The sequence below is a fragment of the Parasteatoda tepidariorum genome, chromosome 4 (assembly GCF_043381705.1).
Source record: "Parasteatoda tepidariorum isolate YZ-2023 chromosome 4, CAS_Ptep_4.0, whole genome shotgun sequence".
NCBI classification, from domain to species: domain Eukaryota; kingdom Metazoa; phylum Arthropoda; class Arachnida; order Araneae; family Theridiidae; genus Parasteatoda; species Parasteatoda tepidariorum.
The window spans coordinates 61,522,745-61,544,312 of record NC_092207.1 but is presented as its reverse complement, the minus strand read 5'-3'; the positions used below and the strand labels follow the sequence as shown (position 1 = coordinate 61,544,312).

Here is a 21,568-nt window from a genome sequence, read left to right as displayed (position 1 = left end):
TAATAATATTGCACATTGTTGTTTGAAAGAAAATTTCATAAAAGTTTCTGTAACTTTCAATATTTTCATTTCATTGATGTAAAGTTCACTTTAAAATATGTAGCGCTTTTATGACATCTATTAAAAATAGATTTATCTTATTGAATAAGTTATGAGCATTGAGTTTAAATGATGATAGGAAATCTATAACATTTCTTAATTTATAAACAGTTTTGATTTAGATTTCTTAACCTTTTCTGTTTCATAATTTTTTTTAACTCCCACCCTTTAATTTTCCTAAGAAGTGTTATCTATAAATTGTTTAATTTATTAAATGAGGTCATTTTTATTTACATGCTTTCAAAACAGGCAAAATAAAGCAGAGTTATCAATTATTTTAAACGCATGCCCTATAAAATTTGATTTTACAAAATGGCAAACATGATTTTTAAATGGACGGATTGATTTACTCTATTCTAGCATCTTTTTAGAGAAAAAAGTTTATACATAAAATATAACATTACTATTAAAGTCGGATAAAAAAAGTATATCTAACTTGAGACATGTAATAGAGAAGAAAAGGAATTTAGATAAATATCACAATATTATTTTCAGCTTCACCATAAAACTATTATGGAAAAAACAATAGTAAAATTTCATTCTGTGAACTGATTTGATTATTCAATATCAAATAAGTTTTCAGACAAAACTACCACACACGACAGAAAAATTAAGTAATTATCAAATGAAAAATTTTTATATTTCATATAAGTGCAACAGTAAATAGAAAAAGTTATTCATCTATTATATTTTAAATTAAAATTCAAAAATAGACATGAGAAGTTTTAACTACAGTTTGTCTAAAGTAAGAACTCCCCTAGCCATTCATCTGAACCTGTGGTGGTGACAGGTTTTGGCTCGGGTCGGCGAGAGAAAGATAATCTTTTTACTTGGTCAACTGTGTTAGCCCTAAAGTGAAAAGAAGCTACCCTCCCTGAAATGCACGATTCTTGTTCCCATAGCAGCAGACAGCCTCAAACTTTGTGGTAGGAGGAGTTCTTACTGTAGACAAACTACACATTTTTTTTAAAAAACTGGACGGATTACTCGGAAATATCACCACATTATCAGAAACATAATAATCTGTATAAATGTAACTCATTTAAATGTTATATTTACAGTTTCCAAAATACAATAAAAGTAGCATACTTTGACTGATGTATATCAATTAATAAACAAATAGAGATGACAATTATTTTTGCTTTACTACTTAACTAATATAACGTACAAAAAATTTTAAAACTATTTTAGATTGCTTATATTTTAAGGTGAAAGTATCAGCAATCTTCATTTAAATTCAGAGCTTATGAATTTGGAAAACTGCCGAGCTTTAATTAGTATTTTGTATAACACAGAAAATATGATAAATATATCCAAGAGCTAACTTGAAATAAAATAACTTTATTGAAAGAAACTGTAAGGCAGTAAAAGGGAAAAAAAATTTTGTTATAAAATATCTATCAAATGTAATTATGAAAAAAAAAACATTAGGTTTCAAACAAAATTTAGATGGGTTTTTTTTCATTAAAATTTTATTCACTTTTAAATATAAATAAATAATGAAGATGGTAATGATTCATGATGTAATGAAACATATTTGTTACAATGATTTTCGAAACAACAAAAGACTGTAAAAATTTATTAAAAATTCATCAGATGAAAAAAATGTCAATTAAACAGCATAATGATTAAAGAACATTAGATCGAAAACTTTATATTGAATAATTAGATTTTTTTAAAAATCAATTATTTAACTTACATGAATCAATACCCTAAAACAAAAATTTTAAATATATTGTTAACATGTGCATACAATTATAAAATACATAAACAATATATAACATTTAAGAGAGATCTATATTAATATTATTAAAAAAGCAACATCTTAACATAATGTAATGTCTTATATATTATAAACATTGTTTCTTTATTCAGGATATGCAAGCATAAATTAAGGATAATGCTGACATTAATGCTGCATTGTATAATAAAGTAATGAAGTAAATCTACTGAAAAGTAGTGATTTAAGCTAATTTAGAAGGGAGATGAGCATAAAAAAAATTAGGAAATATTTTATGTATACTAAAATGGTTTAAAAAAAAAAAAACTTTGTTCTCATCAAAATTGATATTGACTGGTAGAATAAGCTTAAAATATCCTTCCTTATTAAAAGTGATGAAACGCTCTATCAACTAGACCACAACATTCAATGAGTTTAATTATTTGTGAGCTTAGTGGAAGAAGGTTCTAAGTAACATTTTGAAATAGATTGTTTTTTTAGAGATGATTTAACTTTAGTCTTAATTAAACAAATAACAACTTATTTTACCAAATCTTTAAGTTATCTTATCACAATGGATTAAGAAAGAAAGAAAGAAATTTAGTGGAAGAAAGTTCCTAATGCATTTGGCAACTATGAGTCGAGTCAACAATCTTAAAAAGTTTCACTACCTTAACCTTCAGTAGATGGCTTTTGCCATCTATTTAGGACACTAAGAGTGTAAATGCTTAGATGCAAACAGTTTTAAATATGTGTTATGGATAATAGATCTGACCAGCTAGAAACTTGTGAAAAAGAAATAAAGGCACAGCACATTCTCCAATCAAATTCTGATTTATTTTTTTTTAAATCAGAAAACACGTGTTTATCTTTACAAATAAAAATTTAATTGACCAATGACATCTAACTTCATATAAATAATACTAAGTGGAGATATGGTAAATTGGTGCCTCATATCATATAAAATATTTAAATCATGAAACTGGGATCATTATGTTAACAATCGCTCAAGCTGTTTGCTAACTGTAGATACTGAAATTTGTCACTTAACATTTCTCTTCATCTAACAACTAGTTACTGTCTCTCTCTCTCCTCATCTCACTTAACATATAAATACTCGTCAATTTTAGTTTATTGTTATGTTAATGGAAGCAGACACCATTAACAAAAGTCATTATAAATCATCTTTCATCAAAAGAGTCAAAGCTAAATCGTTATACTTTAAAATTGTAAGGTAATGAGTAATTTCTTCACAAATAAATACAACATAGATATTAAATGAAGCAAGAAAAAAAGAGAAACATACAAATTTAAAACTAAGTTAATCAATAGAACCTTCATCCATTTAACTAGTCAGTTAAAGAGAAAAGAAATACTCCTTAAATCAATTGCACAAAATTTAAGTACACAAAAATTAAAAACACAAAACAAAAACACAAAATACACCAGTTATGCAAATAACATACATCCAAAAGAATAAACATTATAAGAAAATATGACTTCATTGTTATGAAAAATGATGGATTAATCTGAACGAAAAATATTTACTTGAAGTGACAATTAATAAATATTTAATCTTAAATGAAAAAGGTAGAAATTCCTATAAGGTAGTTAAGGTTTATAATGACTAGTCTTTTATTATTCTTTTTTGTTATTAATTTTTTAAAAAAAGTGTTTTAAGTATAACACGCAAAAGAAATATGCTTAGCCTTTAAATAAGAAGCTAAAATATATGCCATAAAGAAATTCAAATATGTTCCACGTCATACAAAAAGTAAATGCCTGAAATATTCTTCTATAATAAATACAATAAAAAACAAAATAAAAAACTCATTAAATTAGCAACATAAAAATTAAGTAAATAAATATAAGGACTGATTTAAAAATATGAAATACTACAATACAATAAATGACTTAGATTTTAAAGGTATAATTAGGTAGTAAAAATATGGCTAGATAGTTATGGTTAATCCAATAAAATACAATTTAAAACAAACATATAAAAGTTACACAGCCTATAATTTAGGCTTAGATAAAATTATGTTAGTATGAGCTAAGTACATGTAATTTTTATGATAAAGATTTCATAGCTCATCATGTGTGCGTTAAAAATCATTTATAAAAAATACTATATTGTTACACCATAAAAAATGACTGCATAGTACATAGAAAAAAGACTAGACAAATTTACATTATTAACCCACATTATAACCAAGTTCTTGTAAGTTCTTTGTCGTAATGTTGAAGCTCACACTTACAGAGCCTTGAGTTCTGACTTTTGTGACTGAAATGTGAAGAGAGAAGTATTAGTATTTGAAATGAATGAAACAACTTACTTTAATTAAGTTAAAATAATCAAAGTTCCACTTAATCCAAAGAAATATTTATGCATATTTTAGAGAAAAAACAGAAGTATATACACTCTATAACAAAAAAATCGATGAACCAAGAAGGAGTTGTCCGATTGAAACGAAAATTGGTGGAGAGGAATGTACAGAATAGCAAATGATTAAAATTTCAGAACAATTGAATAATTTATTGCAGAGTTACAGTAACAAGTTCAATAAGGTGTTGACCCGCCTCTAGCCTGGATACAAGCTGCCACACGGCGTGGCATAGACCGATAAAGCTCCCGGATGGTCTCTTGCGGTATTTCCTGCCAAATTCGATCCAATTGTCGAACGAGGTCATCAACATTCCGTGCCAGATGCAATCGCCTTCCCATCATATCCCAGACATGCTCGATGGGAGAGAGATCTGGTGATCTGGCAGGCCAAGGAAGAGTTTGACAAGCTTGCAGAAAAATCATAGCAACACGTGCCGTATGTGGACTGGCATTATCCTGCTGAAAAACCAGCCCAGGGCGCTGCAAAAGGAACGGTAGCAAAACAGGTCTTAGGATGTCGTCCACGTACCGCTGTGCAGTAAGTGTACCTCTAATGACAACCAAAGAGGTCCAGCTGTCAAAGGAAACGGCACCCCAGACCATAATGCCTTGTTGAGGGCCGGTGTGGAGTGCAATAGTGAAGGCAGGATCCCCCCTCTGCCCTGTGCGTCTCCAAACACGTCTTCGATGATCGTCAGGACACAGTTAGAAGCGGGATTCGTCACTAAAGACTATACGTCCCCAGTCGGCATCATTCCAGACATATCTGTTCAAAACATTCATGCATACGAAATTTCAAAGCAATCGGATGATTGCTTCTTGGTGCGTTGATTTTTTTGTTATAGAGTGTATTAATAATACTACACTACTGTATGTGCAAAATATGGTAGTTCAATGCAACATAAATATAGCTATTATTTGGCTTGTGAAACTACTCCCATTCATGTCATCATTGATCCTAAAAGAAAGGGAAAGTATCTTTTTAACATGTTGCCCAGAAACAAGAATTTTAGTGGTAAGTTTTCATCACTGGCATCATATGCAAAATACACATCATGGTAAGTTAATCATATGGACAAGTGCATCTGGGATATGCTGCTGTTGCTAAACTCCATGTTCTGTTGCACCGATAGGAGAGAGAGTCACTAGTGTGTACTTTTTATCCTCATACTAGTGGTGAATAGGAGGAACAGTAGAGAGTGCATGGTAATTGTAAGTAAAATGCAGCACTGAACAGGTCAAAGGGGAGGAGCACCATTTGGTGAGGGTGTCAGCATTCTCGTTGCCAGCTATGCTATTGTGCAAAGGAATTCGTCGAAAATAGCCACTCCTATAATATAGATAGCCACTGTTTCTCCTCCCTCATGTCTCCCCCACAAGATTATTTTAAGCCCTGGAGCTGCACAATAGCTATTGACAACAGTCAAGGAAAGATCCCTGAGGATGATCAGAAGACATACTCCAGATCTTCTACAAAGGAGATGGCTTCCCCGCTTTGGTAGCATAACAATCTACATGCAAAGTTGAGCAGTTTATGATAGTTGAGAACAGTTATTTAGGACCAATATTTTGCACCCTCATTCCTCTTCGCAGGATGATCAAAGTAGTCACCCATCAGCTCCCTTACCACAGCCACAGATGCTTGTCTTTTTGTTCTACTAGGAACTGTGTGCTTACGATCAGTCCACTGCAGGACAAAACGTAAATAGTAGGCGTCATAAAAGAAAATCTTTAAGCATTAACCTTTTAATTATACAGTGAAACCTCCTGTTATGGACACTCCTGCAAAACGGACGCCTCTCAATACGGACATATTTTTAATTCCCCGGGAATCTTCTATGAATAACCCATTACATACATTCTCCGCAAAGCGGACACTCCCGTAACCGGACGCGGACAGTCATTTTGATCCTGAAGCGTTGTTTTTTATCTCTACAAACCGGACACTACTTTTTCTAAATAAATTGCAAGCTAAAAAATGCAACTTTTCACCATTTTTAAAGCATGTAAATAAAACTTTTTGCCTTATCCATAACTAAAAATATTGTTAAGCTATTTCACCACCGAAAAATCAATCTTTCTCCTGTCACCTTGCCTTATCTTTGTAAAGAAAGGAGAGAAAATGGTACTGCACTCCTGAAATAATTCTGACATCTTCATCTTTTGAACTTTTCATCTGGACCACACAGGTTATGAGGCCCCTCAAGTTGAAATGACTTCTCTCAATGCATCTACCCCATTGAAAATTTCTTTAATTTTCTTATCAATTTGAAGACTGTATTTAACACAACTGGGGTAAAAAAAGGAGAGCAGAAGTATAATCTTTGAGGTGTTTATATTAATGAAACATTTATTCAGACACTTGATAGCTGATCAATTGTGAATAATCATCTCCATAGGTCCTCATGACTTACAGGTATGCATTTTTTTTTCTGCGAATCATGGGAGGTTTATTTTCCAAGAAGGTATTAACCATGTTCCCTATCAAATGATAAGTAGGTGTAAGGGGATGTGAACCTAATAATTGAAACGGACTGAGGACAGTACGCTCATACGTCTAGCATCATATGTCTAACTTTAGTATCATATGTCTAACTTTAGTATCTATGCTAATAGGAAAATTACATTTATTTATCTGTAGCTACATCCAGAATTATGTATTTATATCAAACCTCTTTATATATTCTTTTTTATCTTTCTTATTGTTTAAATAAATATTCTTGTAGATATTTACAGTATCCTTGTAGATATTATTTAATTATTTCTACATCTTTGAGAATATTCTAAAAACAACGGTGTAAAATTTCGTTATTAGGGTACCCTTCCCGTAAACGGACAACTCTCATAAACGGACAAATTTTTTGGTCCCATGAATGTCCGTTTAACGGAGGTTTCACTGTATTAACATTTCCAGACCACGAAAATGACACTAACTAAAATTAAAATCATTTGCGAAAAATCATGTACCTTCAAAAATATTTTAAAGACAATGGAGGTACCTCCTAAGAAAGACCAACCTAAATTAAGGATAATTTTACGGTGGAACAGAGAGTGGTCGCTCTCGAGAGGTTATGCTGCAATTCAAATAAATTTTCGAATTGAAGGCTAAAATTGCTTTTTTCCAGCTGTCCAAACTTTAGGATGACAGCATAAATGGATCTGCAGTTATAAAAAAAAAAGACTGGCAGACAAACTTTTCATTATAGAAAAATTAAACTTTATTAAAAAAATGAAATAATGATAATTTTTTAAAAACGATAAATTAAGGTATGTTCTTTACCAAAAGCATGTACTAAGAAATGTTCTGTATATAAAACGCAAATTCAAGAAAACACATTTTTTGTCGCCAATTTATATGCAATTTTGTAAACTAAATTATTTATGTAATTAAATGTAATCTAATTTGTATGTAACTTAATAAATACTTTTTAAGTTTACCTTATGACTAATATGTAATAAAATGATTGTCATTTTTTTTTCACTGCTAAGATATAAAGTCAAACCACCTTAACAATAATGAATGGTGATAAAATCATACAAACATGGCTTTCTTTAGGGATGTTCTAGAGTCAAATTCTACATCCTCACCCTGTCATGTTAATCGATAGAGTTCATCGATATGGATACCAATGTTTTAACTACCAACACTCAAATTAATATTTTGGAATTCTTTTTGTTTCATTACTTTCATTAAAATGGAATTCAGTGACCAAATTAAGCAATTATCAACTTCTTCAAAAATTACAAAAGTTACCATGGTAGTTTTAAAAAAGGATTTTACTTTTAATTTATGGGTTTTTAAACAATTTTGTAACTTCTTCAAACTTTTTAAAAGTTGCTATGTTAAATTTGAAGTTCTAAGTATATTTTCATCAAATTTTAACAAATCTGCTATAGTAGCTATGGAAAAAATTTTTAACATGTTTAATATATTTTAATGAATAAAATAAAATAAAAATTAGTCTAAAATATTAATTAGTAACTTAATAGATAGGAAATTTGTATGCATATAATTTTCCATAAATTGTCCTGAGGGGAAGGGTATAGAGTTGGACTCAAGATCAAAGTTAAGAGAAAGACAGGCTATTTAAACTTTTAATTACGAGCTCAAAAATAATATATTCTTTACCCTCTCGACCTTCTCCTTGTGCGACAACTCGAGGATCAATAAATTCAGGTCTCTTTCCAATAAGCCAGCTGGTAAATCTTTGAAGTACAGAGGAAGATTGGGGAACAAACATTGGTATTCTTCGCCTGTGTCTAAAAAATAAAGACATATTTCATTGTTTAAATTTCACTTGATGTGCAAGAGATATGAAATCATTTTCCTAAGTAATCAGTTCACACACAATATTATAGAAACTTACTGTTACAAATAAAAAAACTAATAATATTGTAGATGTAATTTTGTTTTGTTACAAATAAAAAATTTAAATAGTAATTGTAATATAATGATATTGTTGCAAATTAAACATTTTATTTACATAAGATAATGGATGGGATAAATTGCATTAGTTGATAAAAATAATGGTTTCAGAATTGTATTAGATGGCACAGCACGAAAATAATATTATGAATTGATTGAAATAGAACCAAATTGTATTTGATATTAGATATTGTCACTGAATGTAAAACCAACGCCATTCACATTAAGATAAGATATGCTTTACTATTATTATAATGCTAATTGACATCCAAAAAAAAAAAATAGATTAACAGCGGAAAGTCTAAAATTAGCATTCAAGAATGGATTTCAAGGAATGTCTTCATTAACAAATAACAACTCAAAATAGGAATGAAGAAAAAAATCAAACAAACAATTAGGATTAAATTATTGCAAAATACACCTCACATGGAGCTCATAACAGTTAATTATTGGACTCTTGTTCTGCAAATTAACCTTTCCTCAGGTTCTTATTAGCTTTTGCAGCAAGTGAAAAGTTAGATAAAAAGTGTAACTTTTCTGCTTTAAAATGAAATTTGCTGAAGTATAAATTTAAAATAGCAATATTAATTTATTTAAATTCAATACGGTCTGACAAACACAATTTTTTTTTCTTTTATAATTTTCAAGTTGATTTCACAACAATATCGCTTCACGAAAAATTTTGGAATGTAAATATAGATTGGCTATTGAATTTTTTAATGCCAGTCTACAAAGGTTCTTAACTCGTCATCAAAAGTAAAAATTCGAAAAAAAGCTGGCAAAAAAAAAATGTGATCCTTGTTCCTTGATTTTTCACTATGTACTTTTTATTAGATTTACATGCAAAATATTTTTATTTCTGAAAAGCAAATATTTTTTTGTCTTAACAAATAATTATTCCTGAATAGCCATTGAAGAGTTTTATTTTAAATAAATAAATTAAGATAATAAATAATTTAGACATTTTATGAGTTTCATATAATTTTAAAAGAATCTTTTAGGATTTAAAAAATCTGGAAATTTTAATATGCCCCTATGAGGAATGTTATCGTATGAAACACATGTATAAATTTTTACGTGTTTGAAAATCATTTTAAATTGAAAATATATATGATGTACCTACAATTATTAAATATTACCAACTAGTATATGTTTTTCAGCATGCTACCTTAAAATGGTATTATAAACTTTTGTATTAGGTTAGTTTTGCAAACTTAGTATAAAAAATTTATTAGTATAAAAAAAAAAATTTCTTTTGTGCCATTTTTTTCCTTGCTTCATCCAGCATCTTGACAGTTTTCTTAAAAATTTTAGAAGTGCTTAATTGGTATTTAATGATATTCCTGATTAAATATTTACATGCCCAGCTAGGCATGTATAAGTAAAAAATACAAGAACAATCAAAATTTGTACATGCTTCAAGCATATAAAGCTATATAATTTTAGAGTATCTTTATTATTTCAAAACTAAATTGAAATAATATTTAGTATTGCAAACACAATGAAGAAAAAGAGGAAATAACTTTCAACCATTTTGAATTACAAGCACACAAGAAAAAAACAAATTAAAGTAAACTTAAAATAAAAAATTACTCTTGTCTTCAGACTTTGATTTACATAACATAAAAAAAATTTTATGGATTAATGTTACAAAGACTCAGAGCCATAAAAATTAAAATATTAATAAAACTTAGGCAAAATTTGCTTAGGAAATTTTAATAACATACTTTCCTGGAGCCACAGGTACATGTACAGAACCATATCCTCGAACAACATCATTACCAAAAAAATCCAAGCCATAGACACTAACAACCAGCTGAGGCCCTACGATTTGAAAAAAAAAACAAATATGTAACTGGATTTTAGTTAAAATTTTAGTAGTAAAATTGATTATATACCGAAAAATGATGTTTACCATTTATTAACTTTACAAAAAGATTTTAGAGTTAAAACAATACCTATACAAATCCTGACTCCTTTCTTCTCTACAACAACAACTATAATTACAAACAATTCACAAAAATGATGTAAATAATTTTGTAATACAATAGATTATGAATTATCCAAAGGCAAATTAATGACTTCAAGGTTCAGTTAACTTTTAGAATAAAATTTCTTGGCATAATTCTTACATGAGCATATTGAGAACAAAATCTGGCAGTGTACAGAATACTTCAGTAACTACTAATTAATTCCCATTCTCATGACCAAATCTTCATACCCAATTTTGTCTGAGCAATAATGCGTTCCCATAGATTTATGCTTTTATATTTATGAAATTTTGACTGAACATTTAATTTTTTACCTTAAATATTTTGAGACTTTTATATTCTTCAAAAATACAGTAGAGTGCCGATTATCCAAACTGCTCGGGATCGAACATGGTTCGGATAATGGAAAGTTCGGATAATTGGACAGTTGTTTAAAATCTAGCTTAAATTATTATTACTTATGCACTAACTTCCCTTCACACTTTTTCTAGGTTTAGGACTGGCAGTACTATCTAAAATAGCTCTGGCGTATTTAAAATTTTTCTTTTTTCAACTTTTAAATATTTTTTATTTATTATTTTTAAACTTTTTTTTTCATTCTAAATTATTTTTATCATATTTCAGCTTTTTATAATTTTTTTGTATCAATTACTGATCTTACCACATTTTTCTTTATTTTCCATTGCAAAAGAAATAAAGCAAAGACAAATAAAGAAATAAAGCATATTCAAAGAGGATGATCTTTTTTGAGCAGCCATATCCCTTAATTCTTTTTAAATAAATCAACTGAACTGGATCAACGTCATTTTAACGTTTTAGCCAATTCATTGCAATATCTAATAAATTGCATGCTTCTATATGAGAAGGTCCACTGTCTTGAATTTGATCACCTACTTCTTCCTCTTCGTCAGTGGAGTTCCGATTTCCATTCCAAATTTCAGCAACAATTTCATCATCATTTAAAATTTGAAATCCTGGGTCGTTTTCAGTGCCTCGACACCAGTCTTCTATTTCTTCTGCTGTATAACCTGGCATCTTTTCATTGGGGAGATCTACTGGTTCAGAAACTTCAGTTTCGTTTATTTTTTTGTTGAATTTTATTCCAAGATTTAAGATTCCAAGCACTGTAATCACTAATCATTAACCACAAGTGACAAGTACTCATCCCCCAATTGTAGAACTTCAGCACATATCTATTCATAAGTTCCTTCCTCATTTCAACCATTATAGACTGACAAATTGAAGTTCGCACATTCTTGGAAGATAATTTTCAGTTGAAAATGCTAAAGGGGTATCTAGGTTTAATTGTATAACAATACATGTATGTATTGGCTACAATAAGAAAACTGCTAAAAAAGGTTGTAAATTAAATATGGTCTTCAGATGTAGTGGATATTATTTATTCTTCTAAATTTAGAAAAATTCTCGATAAGTAAAAAATTATTCTAAACTTTAAAAAAAAAAGCAAATTCGGACATGGTTTGGATAATTGGACATTCGGATAATAAGGGTTCGGATAATCAGCACTCTACTGTATATCAATACTTGAGAAAAAAAGATATATTCTAATAATAGAAAGAAGAAGAAAAAACAGTAGATCTTTTTGAAGATTATCCTTCACATTTTCTTTTTCTATGGTTGCCAAGTCACTGAATTTTGTGGATAATGGGAAAGGATAATTATGAGATGGGATTTCAATGAAATGGCTGTTGTGCAATTTAAAGTATACCGAAATATAAAATTTGTCTGAAACAAATTTTATACTTTGAGTTATTCTTCTTAAAAACATAATAAGTATTAAATCACTCTTGATTGCCTCATTCATGTCCAATAAGTCCGAATGAATGTCCATTTTTGAATGCTTGAAACATTTCGACTTTTATTACAAGCTTCATGTTTTTTAAGCTAAGTTTCTAATTGAGGAGAGATTATTATTATAAAAAACACATGCACTAGATATCTTAGATGTTAGATTTTGAGGGGCAGGAGCTGACATAGACCGTTATCTTGTTGTAACAAAATATCGACAAAAAATTACCAGATTTAAATTTAAAAAAGGTGAAAAACTTGAAAAAATTAATACAAAAGATTTGAACGACTAGAAAAAAAGTTAATTTTAGAAAAAACAGTAACAGAGGCAATTGACAAAGAATATTGGGGAAATGATCAGGAGGATTTGTCTGGATCAAAATGGGAAAAATGTCAAAACTTCCTACTGAAAACAGCAAAAGATGCCCTTGGGAATGCAGAAAACACACCAAGAAATGATTGGTTTGAGGATAAGGGCAAGGAGCTCACAATGGAAAAAATCTGACCAGGAAAAAAAAAATTTCTCGTGGGACAAAACAGAATTAAAGGCTCTATACAGAAAAGAGGAAGATCACCTAAAAAAAATCCATTGTAAAAATAAAAAAAAGCAATTGAGCGAAACAGAATACAGGAAATGTTAAACCTTATCTGAGATAAGAAATACCTGCAGAATGCATTCTAAAATAAAAAACAACAAAAGGGAATATGAACCCAAAATGAATTTCTGGAAAAACAGGAACAAAGCTATAAAGATTTTATTTTCGCTACAAAGATTTACAAAAGGAGGCAAAGATTGTGGAACTTTTAGTGAACAAGGAGTAAACTAGATTCAAGGGTATATTCCTTCCCAGAATTCGTGCACAGCAGCCAATTCTTTCCTATTTTCCCGAAAACTTCATTTTTATATTTTAAATGATAGCAAAACTTTTTTTTCAATTGCCTGGATGTATAAATTTAATTTAGATTCACTTAAACCACTACTGCATATAAATACATTAAATGTATATGTACATAATTATATGATTATCATACATTTACTTTTCAGCTCTGGGAAAATGTAAAAATAATTTTACCTATAGTTTATTTTTCAATTTAATTCTAAAAATTGTCACTCTGAAAAAAAAATTTCAGAAAGAACTGAAGTTGTCATTTAGTGCCTTAAGATGAGGTGCTGTGAAATTACTTGGAGGATGAGAATATACCCTGACAGCAAATTGTAATGGACAGAGAAAACGGATGAACTGTGAGTTTAGGTAATACTGAACTTGGTTTTAAAAGGGTGACAAAATTTAAATATCTTGGTTCAGTTGTCACTGGAAAAAAATATTAAAACCCAGAGATGAAGAAGCAGCTGGAAACAGATGTTCCTTTAAATACTTTTAAACCATCTCTGTTCTCAAGAAAGTTAAAAGAATAATTAGACCTATTGTCACATTTGCAGCAGAAACTTGGACTACAACTCAGAAAGAAAAAAAAATACTTATTTATTACTTTTGAAAGAAAGATTCTAAGGAAAATACATGGAGCAATCAAAGATGGTTGACATGCAGAGAATTGGGAGTAATTTAGAGTTAAGTAAACTCTAGAAAGAAAGAGAATAGTAAATAAAACTGAAAAGAATACAATGGCTGAGACATGTGGAGGGAATGTGTGATGACTAGATGATATAGAGGGAGATTTAAAAAAGATGAAAATCATAAATTGGAAGATGATGGCCAGGGATAGGAAAAAGTGAAACTGTGTGGAGAAGGAAATCAAGGTTCTTCATTGACTTTAGAGCCAATGTGTAAGTAAGAGAATATTATTGCAAAAATAAACTTAATCTAACCTTTATTTGCCCCAATATGCAAAGATAAAATACAATAGAGTTACATACAGAAACTTTATGTTGTTTAAATTAAACTAAATACAATCGCGCTTTATTTTGCCCAAAATGATTAGAAGCAGATGCTTATACTAAGCCGAATAAAGAAATCAGAAAGTTTCAATTTAACAATTAAATGTAAAAATAAAAACATTTTAACATTGTGATGGAAGAAATTAACAGAATTGTAATTTATGATGTTATGATTTGAGCCTATTTAAAGTTTCTTTGAATGAAACTCATTACTAAACCATCATAAGTACTTTGCAGACAAATAGAACAATAAGCAGAAAAATAAACATAAAACAATAACATAAATAAAGATAGAAAAATCTTTTTTTTTCATTTCATTTTTAATTTTTACTTGTTCTTAGTTTTTTAAGTGAGCAATTTTATCTTCAGTAGTTCTTTTTTATTATAAATATGAGACAGAAAATAATCTATAATACCCACTGCTGTGCAGGAGGGTTTCGACAACAAGACTAATAAGTAGCCCTACTATAAGAGCATACGGTTAACAGTTTGACTTTGCATTAGACAATCAAATAGCGGTTGGCTGAATGCTTTTAAAGATAGAAAAAAAAATATGGATACTTAAATTAGTAAACAATGTTTGATTAAAAAAGAAAAAAAATTGTAGAATTCTCACTTAAAGTTCATGTATTAAATTTTTGATCGTGGAAATCTTACTTATTTATCTCTTCTGTTTAATATAATAATTGTAATTCAACTTTTTAGATATTTTTATATTTTTTGGGCCTTTTAATTTATCCAAGTTTGAATGTATTTGCTATTATAAGATTCTTTTGTTATCAAGTTTGATTTACTTAGACAATTCTTGAAATTTACTGAACATTGGAGCATGTCATCATAGAAACTCATGAATAAATTTCATGAATTTTATATAATATATTTGCAAATGAATAACCTCAATTAATGCAATTTTATTTTAAAAAAAAATGCTTGATTAGCAGTGATTTATATAAATAAACTAAACAGATTCCTTATCATTAATAATTTTCTGTAAAAACTTATACAACAGTTGAATTTTTCACATGATTACTTTGTGCTACAGTTGTAGCATTCATTATATTTTTACTATATATACATATGAGACCACTTAAAAAAAACCACTATTGGAATACATAAAACATGGAATTTTTCTATTTCTTCTCATGGAAGAATTTTATTGCCTTCTTAATAAATGTGGATCTTAAATTAATGCTTACTTTAAAAAATAAAATTATTATTTTAAACAAAAAAATTTACCTTTTGCACAAGTATTTTTTTTCATTTAATAAGATAAATATGTTTAATTAGCATTCTACTAGTATATCTAACTTATCTACCATAATTTTAAATTTTCATGCTATGCAACTGTAACTTGTCGACATAATGCAATGATTAGAACAGACCACTGTCTACAATAATGTACTTAAATGCAGATTTTCAAATGAAAAAAAAATCCCTTTACTTGACATTATAATCTTGCATTTGTGAGTTTTGATATAATCAAGATGACAAAAATTTTACTTCAATAAGAAAAAAAATTTTTTTGCATGTTTCTTCATTGATTTGTCAATTATTAAAAAAAGGAGATTAAAATCATTTGGGGGAATAGCCTTCTAAAGTACAATTTCAAGCTAAGTTTTCGTTTTTTCTTTTATTATGTTGTCTTTAAAACTCAACATAAAACTCAAAAGTAATAACTTCACATGATGTATACATTTTTTAAAGAACGAAAAAATTTTAAAAATATTTTCGGCATTTTATATACATTTTTTTACAGAATATTTAATGTTTTCTACAAATAAAAAAGGTAAAAACTTTCGTAATCAATTCAGCAACACTATAACAGTCTCCTTTTCCATTTCATCTTAAAAACACCACGAAATATTTTCCTTCTCATTTAAAATGCCATTCCAAGCAATATTATTTTCAAAATTAAAATACATCATACTTATTTGATATAAATTATAATATTTTTATAGTGTGTGAAGGTTATGGATCATCTATCTTTTTATTTAACCTAAAAATCACAGTTTAAAATCCATAATGTTTCAAATGGTATGGAATAAACATTAAAACAAAATGGTATAAATGGTATAAACAATAATATGGAATTAACCTTAAAGGTAGAATATCCAACAGATAACACTGGGGAACAATTTTTTTTTTCTATTGTTTGAGATTTTTTAACAGATCTTCTACAATCAGGAGCCACAGTTTTTTTTAATGACATTTTAGTGTATTTTTTGTGGAAATGTAAGAGTGGAAAAACATTAAAGAAAACAGGAGGTTGTCATGTAAATGCAACAAGCTTCTACGGAAGTTAAGGCACATCATAAGGATTCATGTTGCATAGAACCCCATGTTCGATAATGACTTCAAACCTCGCTAGAGACGGCTCCCTATTAAATGTTTCTTGGTGTGGTTTGGAGCACTTCATAATAGGGAAATGCCACCAGCCGCATATGACAACATTTCTAGGCATTTCCTATGCAATTTCAATCCCTTAATGCCTTAACTCTATTAAAAATTTGGTGCAATATTAATGTGATACCCCGTTGAATGTTTTTAAACTTGTACATTTTCACAAAAAGTAAACTGAAGTGTCATTTACAAAAATCTGAAGCTTTATGAGCAAAACTAATTTCAAATTTAAAATCCCTACACCTGAATTAGGCAATATCAAATATTTGAATAATTACAACAAAAAATTTGAGTAATTTCCACAGAGTCATTACAGAATCATCTTTCACTTCTTTTGATAAAATTGTACCCTTTAAACTATAATCATCCTTACAAAAAAATACAGTCAGGAAATAATGCAATAATTCCCTCCAATATATTCAGCTACTTCTTTAGTTTTGCTATTTACATGAATACAAATATTTAAAAAATTAATCAAACATGAAAATATATAATTTTTCTAAATTGCATGTTGAATAAAATCAAAATTAAGATAACAAACATCTTATATAACACTTTTATAGTTTCTCAGTTAATTCACAATAAATGTACATTAAACTGCAAAAAGAGAAGCATAAGTTGTTAAAGAGTAAATATTTTTAAAAAACATAACTACCATAAAAGCTGCACATAGTTACTGATCAAGCATAGTCAAATTATTAAAATTTTACGGGGTTCTTTTTAGGTCATAACAAAACTATCTCCAAAAAAATGTGGGCAAGTGATAATAATTAAGTGACAACATTTAATAAACGAATAATTAGAAAACTTTAAAACAATAATTAAAAACACATATATATTGAAGATAAGATAAGAAAGAGATAAAAATAAATTAATATTTCCAATCTGGCTTAAAACAAAATCATTCAAAATTTCTACTTACAGCCATAAAGGTTTGTACTTTTAAAAGAAATATCCAAAGGGAAATTAAAAGCAAATACTCCCATTCCATTATCACTTCTTTTAGAAATTTGAGTTATCCCTTCTTCAATCCCCTATAAAGGTCATAAAAAAAAAGATATTTAGAAAAAAGTATTTTATAAACAATTAAAAACAGCATTCATTTTTAAATTTTAGCTGAAATGCTTTAATTTGTATAAAATCGTGTTAATATTTGCAGAAGTACCTTCAACATGAATTACAAAAAAAACATTTACTAAATATTACATAAATAACAAAAATCGTCAAGATCATAATCAGCATCTTCAAGATTAAATGAAAATAACAAAAGAAATGTCAACTTAAAATATAATTAAATCTTTCCAAAAGTATAGACGATAGTGAATTTCAGCTCAAAGATAAACTAGTTCTCTAGGACAATTATTCACAGAGATTGACAAAAATTGTAGAACTTTAGGAACCAGCTTCTAAAATTAGTATAATTTATCGTATTTATTGAAAAATAAAAAAATCAACTTACCAAAGAAGGATTTTGCTTTCATTCAAAAAATACAGAGCTTTTACAAGCTTATAAAAAAGTACCTATTATAAATTATGTCTTAATTTTTTCCATATAGTGTGAAAAACATAGGTTTAACACTGACATTTAACTTAATGCACAAGTTAAGCAGTCAAACAAATAATCCAAAAATAAGTAAGTTAAAGCTCTAATTTCTGTTTAAAATACAATATTAATGACCGTATTTAACTAATTTATTTTAGAGAGTGTAAATTAAGTATGAATTCATTTAAAAAATATTTCTTATCATAATGTTTTAAGAAATTAAATTTTTTAAAAAATACTTGATTAATATGGAAAATAGAAACACTAAAATTAATAATTTTAATTATTTATTAAAATAGCACTGATGTCAAGAAAAATAAATTATAGTACTGCTGTCTGGGTTGGTTTTTTGATAGCAAAAACTAGTTTTTACACTGCCAGTAGCATAGCCTGGTCATAACTGGTAAAAACTGACAGAAATTAAAAAATGTCTTGAATAGTTTTAGCAATTACTAAATAATGTTCATTCATGTAAACTAAAAAATTTAACTACGTGTCATTGTTGTAAAAACTCTATATAATAATTAAAAATCTAATAGGAAAAAAATGCTAAATTACAAAACTGAAATGTTTGAAGCAAAGCAAATTCGTAATTGTTGATATTACTCTGTATTAGAAATTTTAGCCCTGTAACCCTGTGTAAACCTTGTTGTAAGTGTTTAAAACTTTTTATTTTATTATTTGTAAATATATTATTTTGTTTACATAAATATGAAGTGTAATAAATCAAATATTTATATCAAATAAAGTAATGTATTTATAATTATAAATGCTGGATTTCAGTTTTTTATTACATTAAACTCTAAAAACCAATAATTTATTTATTAAAAATGAAGCCACTTCCAAACATTGAGAATAATCCGATGGCAACAGATAACAATCCAATCATATAAATACTAACACAGTCATAATTTTTGTTGTATATAAAAAGCAACATAATTGATTGACTCACAAATGTAAACAATTTCTTTGATGTACTTAATCAAAGTAAAAATATCAACTTGTCTTTTCAGTATAGACATCTGCAGAGTGCAAACAATATAATATTTGATTTTGAAGGGTGATAATGATATAAATAAATTGTACTTTGGTTAACATTAAATTGTTTTTTCTATGGATTATCTATCATAATCTTGTTATTAATTTCAGGTCATTTTCTGAGTTTTTGCCACAAATGTGGCAGAAAGGAGCCTTTGCCATGCCAGTTTTAATCGATTTCGACCTATGATTTTAACCGTTTCGGCGACAGAAACCTGCCAGTTCTGACTACTATAGAAGTTTTTATAATATAGCATAAAAAATGGAGAGAGTGACAGAGATAGTTTTATTATTTTATTGCTAATACTCAAGAATTTTCAGAGTTGATAGAGAGTATTCTTAACAAGTTCAGGTATTCTAACAGTATTTTTTAATTCCCTGAGAATTCTAGTTTTTTCCTATTTCAAGAGGAAGTGGTAATCCTCAAATATGGAATAAAAAAAAGAAAACTTGGAAAGACAGTATGTTAAATGAAACTTCGAGTACAATAGAAACAAAAATAACATTTATCTAAAATGTTATAAATGCTACAAAATTTAAAATTTTTAAAGTTACTTCACTAAACTTTACTTACATAAACAACCATCCAATCAGAGCCATACACATAACAATGCTTACAGTAAATATCATCAATTTCTGGAAACTAAATGGATAATGATAAAAAAGATGAATAAGATTTTTTTAACAATCATATGAATGCATTACAACTTAGCAAATAAAAGAATTTTATAAATAATTTGAGATAAGATATAGGAATATAGTGATAAGACATAGAAACAAACTATCAAGCCCTTCATTTAAAAACTAAACAGCATTATTAAAACAAAATATCTTTGAGACGAAATACCAACAGGAAAAAAATCAATCTCAGTGTTTCAATGCCTCATAATAACTGGTGTCAAACAATACATTGAGATGCTAAAATATGTTATTATAAAAGTTTTCTCCATTAAATTAATCACTATTTTAACTTTAAGATGGTAAGATTTTTTTTTAATTCCTAAATAAGCGATAGTTAGGTAAATAAATAATAAAAATTGTGAAAAGACTAATTTATACTTTTGGTATTATCATGAATCTGCTCATGCATGTCATTATAAACATTCACGTTATTTTGTTTTCTATTGTTCTATATTAACGATGTTGTTACACTGCACAATATCAAAAAGTTATAAGAATAACTTAATTTTGAAAACATTTCTTTTGAAATAGATCATGGTATTATATTTGTTCTTTTTTCAATAGCACAAATTTCTATAGCTTTTGTCAAAAGGATATTATAGTTTTGAGTTGATTAATCTTACATACTTATCCATTTCTCCAATCTAAGTAAATGTAGTTAATTATATATATTTCTTTAATTTTCTTTTTATTTATTCAATTACAAAAAAAAACTCTTATCTCACTGCAAATTTTAAAAACGGTAGAAATTCCACTTCTAAAATTTGCCAAAAAAATTCTATGAGAAGCTTTAGTTTTGAATCAATTATATTAGTAATTTGAAGGTTGCACATAAATTTAAATGGAGGCTCATGAAAAAGCTGTAGTTGTTTAAAGTTAAAAAGACATTTTTTTTCCAACTTGAGATCGTAACATGTTAAGTTATAAATAGTTCGCAAAATCAACATCGAAACATTTGTATATAACTTTATTTTTATATGATAAATTACATAATTCTGAAAAACAAGATAATAGAAAATATAGGTAGCAAATGACCAATCCCGGAAAATTTCCGTATCGGTACCTGCACAAAAAGATAGACAGATTTTGGAAATAAAAAAAAATAAAGCATCATATTACAGGACCAACATAAAGGGTGCTAGTTTAAAAACTTTTTGGCGTCTTGGCGATTGTAATTTAAACGAAATTATACTGAATTGTTAACATATGTTATTAAGGTAAAACATTATAGCAATAGAATACTTGAGAACTAAGAAAATGTATATTTTACTCATCATACATCGGCCGTCTCAATTTGACCAGTGACCATCAAGTAAAAACAATTTTCTTTTTCCATAATCACTCAATTAAAAAATGAGCTTATTAATTTCTACATTTAGGATTTAAAAATTTCATAGCTGAATAAGTATGAATTTAAATCTACACTACAGATTTTTTGACTCTCATTGGTTTTTATATTTGTTTATTTTTTAATACTTTGAAAATAACGCATACAGCTGCTTATTTTTGTTTGACTAAAGAGCAAACTAAAATGCTTTTCTTTATCACAATTTGGTTGGATAAGCCAAATTACGTCGG

The 21,568-nt window shown here is 28.0% G+C and overlaps 1 protein-coding gene across 1 annotated transcript; it reads right to left on the bottom strand.

Moving 5' to 3' along the window:
- Window positions 1-2,308: 2,308 nt before the first annotated feature.
- On the bottom strand, window positions 2,309-21,484 carry LOC107437191 (B9 domain-containing protein 1). Its single transcript, XM_016049107.3, has 6 exons — window positions 21,270-21,484; window positions 19,884-19,952; window positions 17,651-17,762; window positions 10,359-10,455; window positions 8,335-8,465; window positions 2,309-4,103 (listed from the first exon to the last, which is right to left on the bottom strand). Exons 1-6 carry the CDS (start codon window positions 21,324-21,326, stop codon window positions 4,015-4,017), a joined length of 555 nt encoding a protein of 184 aa, XP_015904593.1. The 5' UTR covers window positions 21,327-21,484; the 3' UTR covers window positions 2,309-4,014.
- Between the last annotated feature and the right edge of the window lie 84 nt (window positions 21,485-21,568).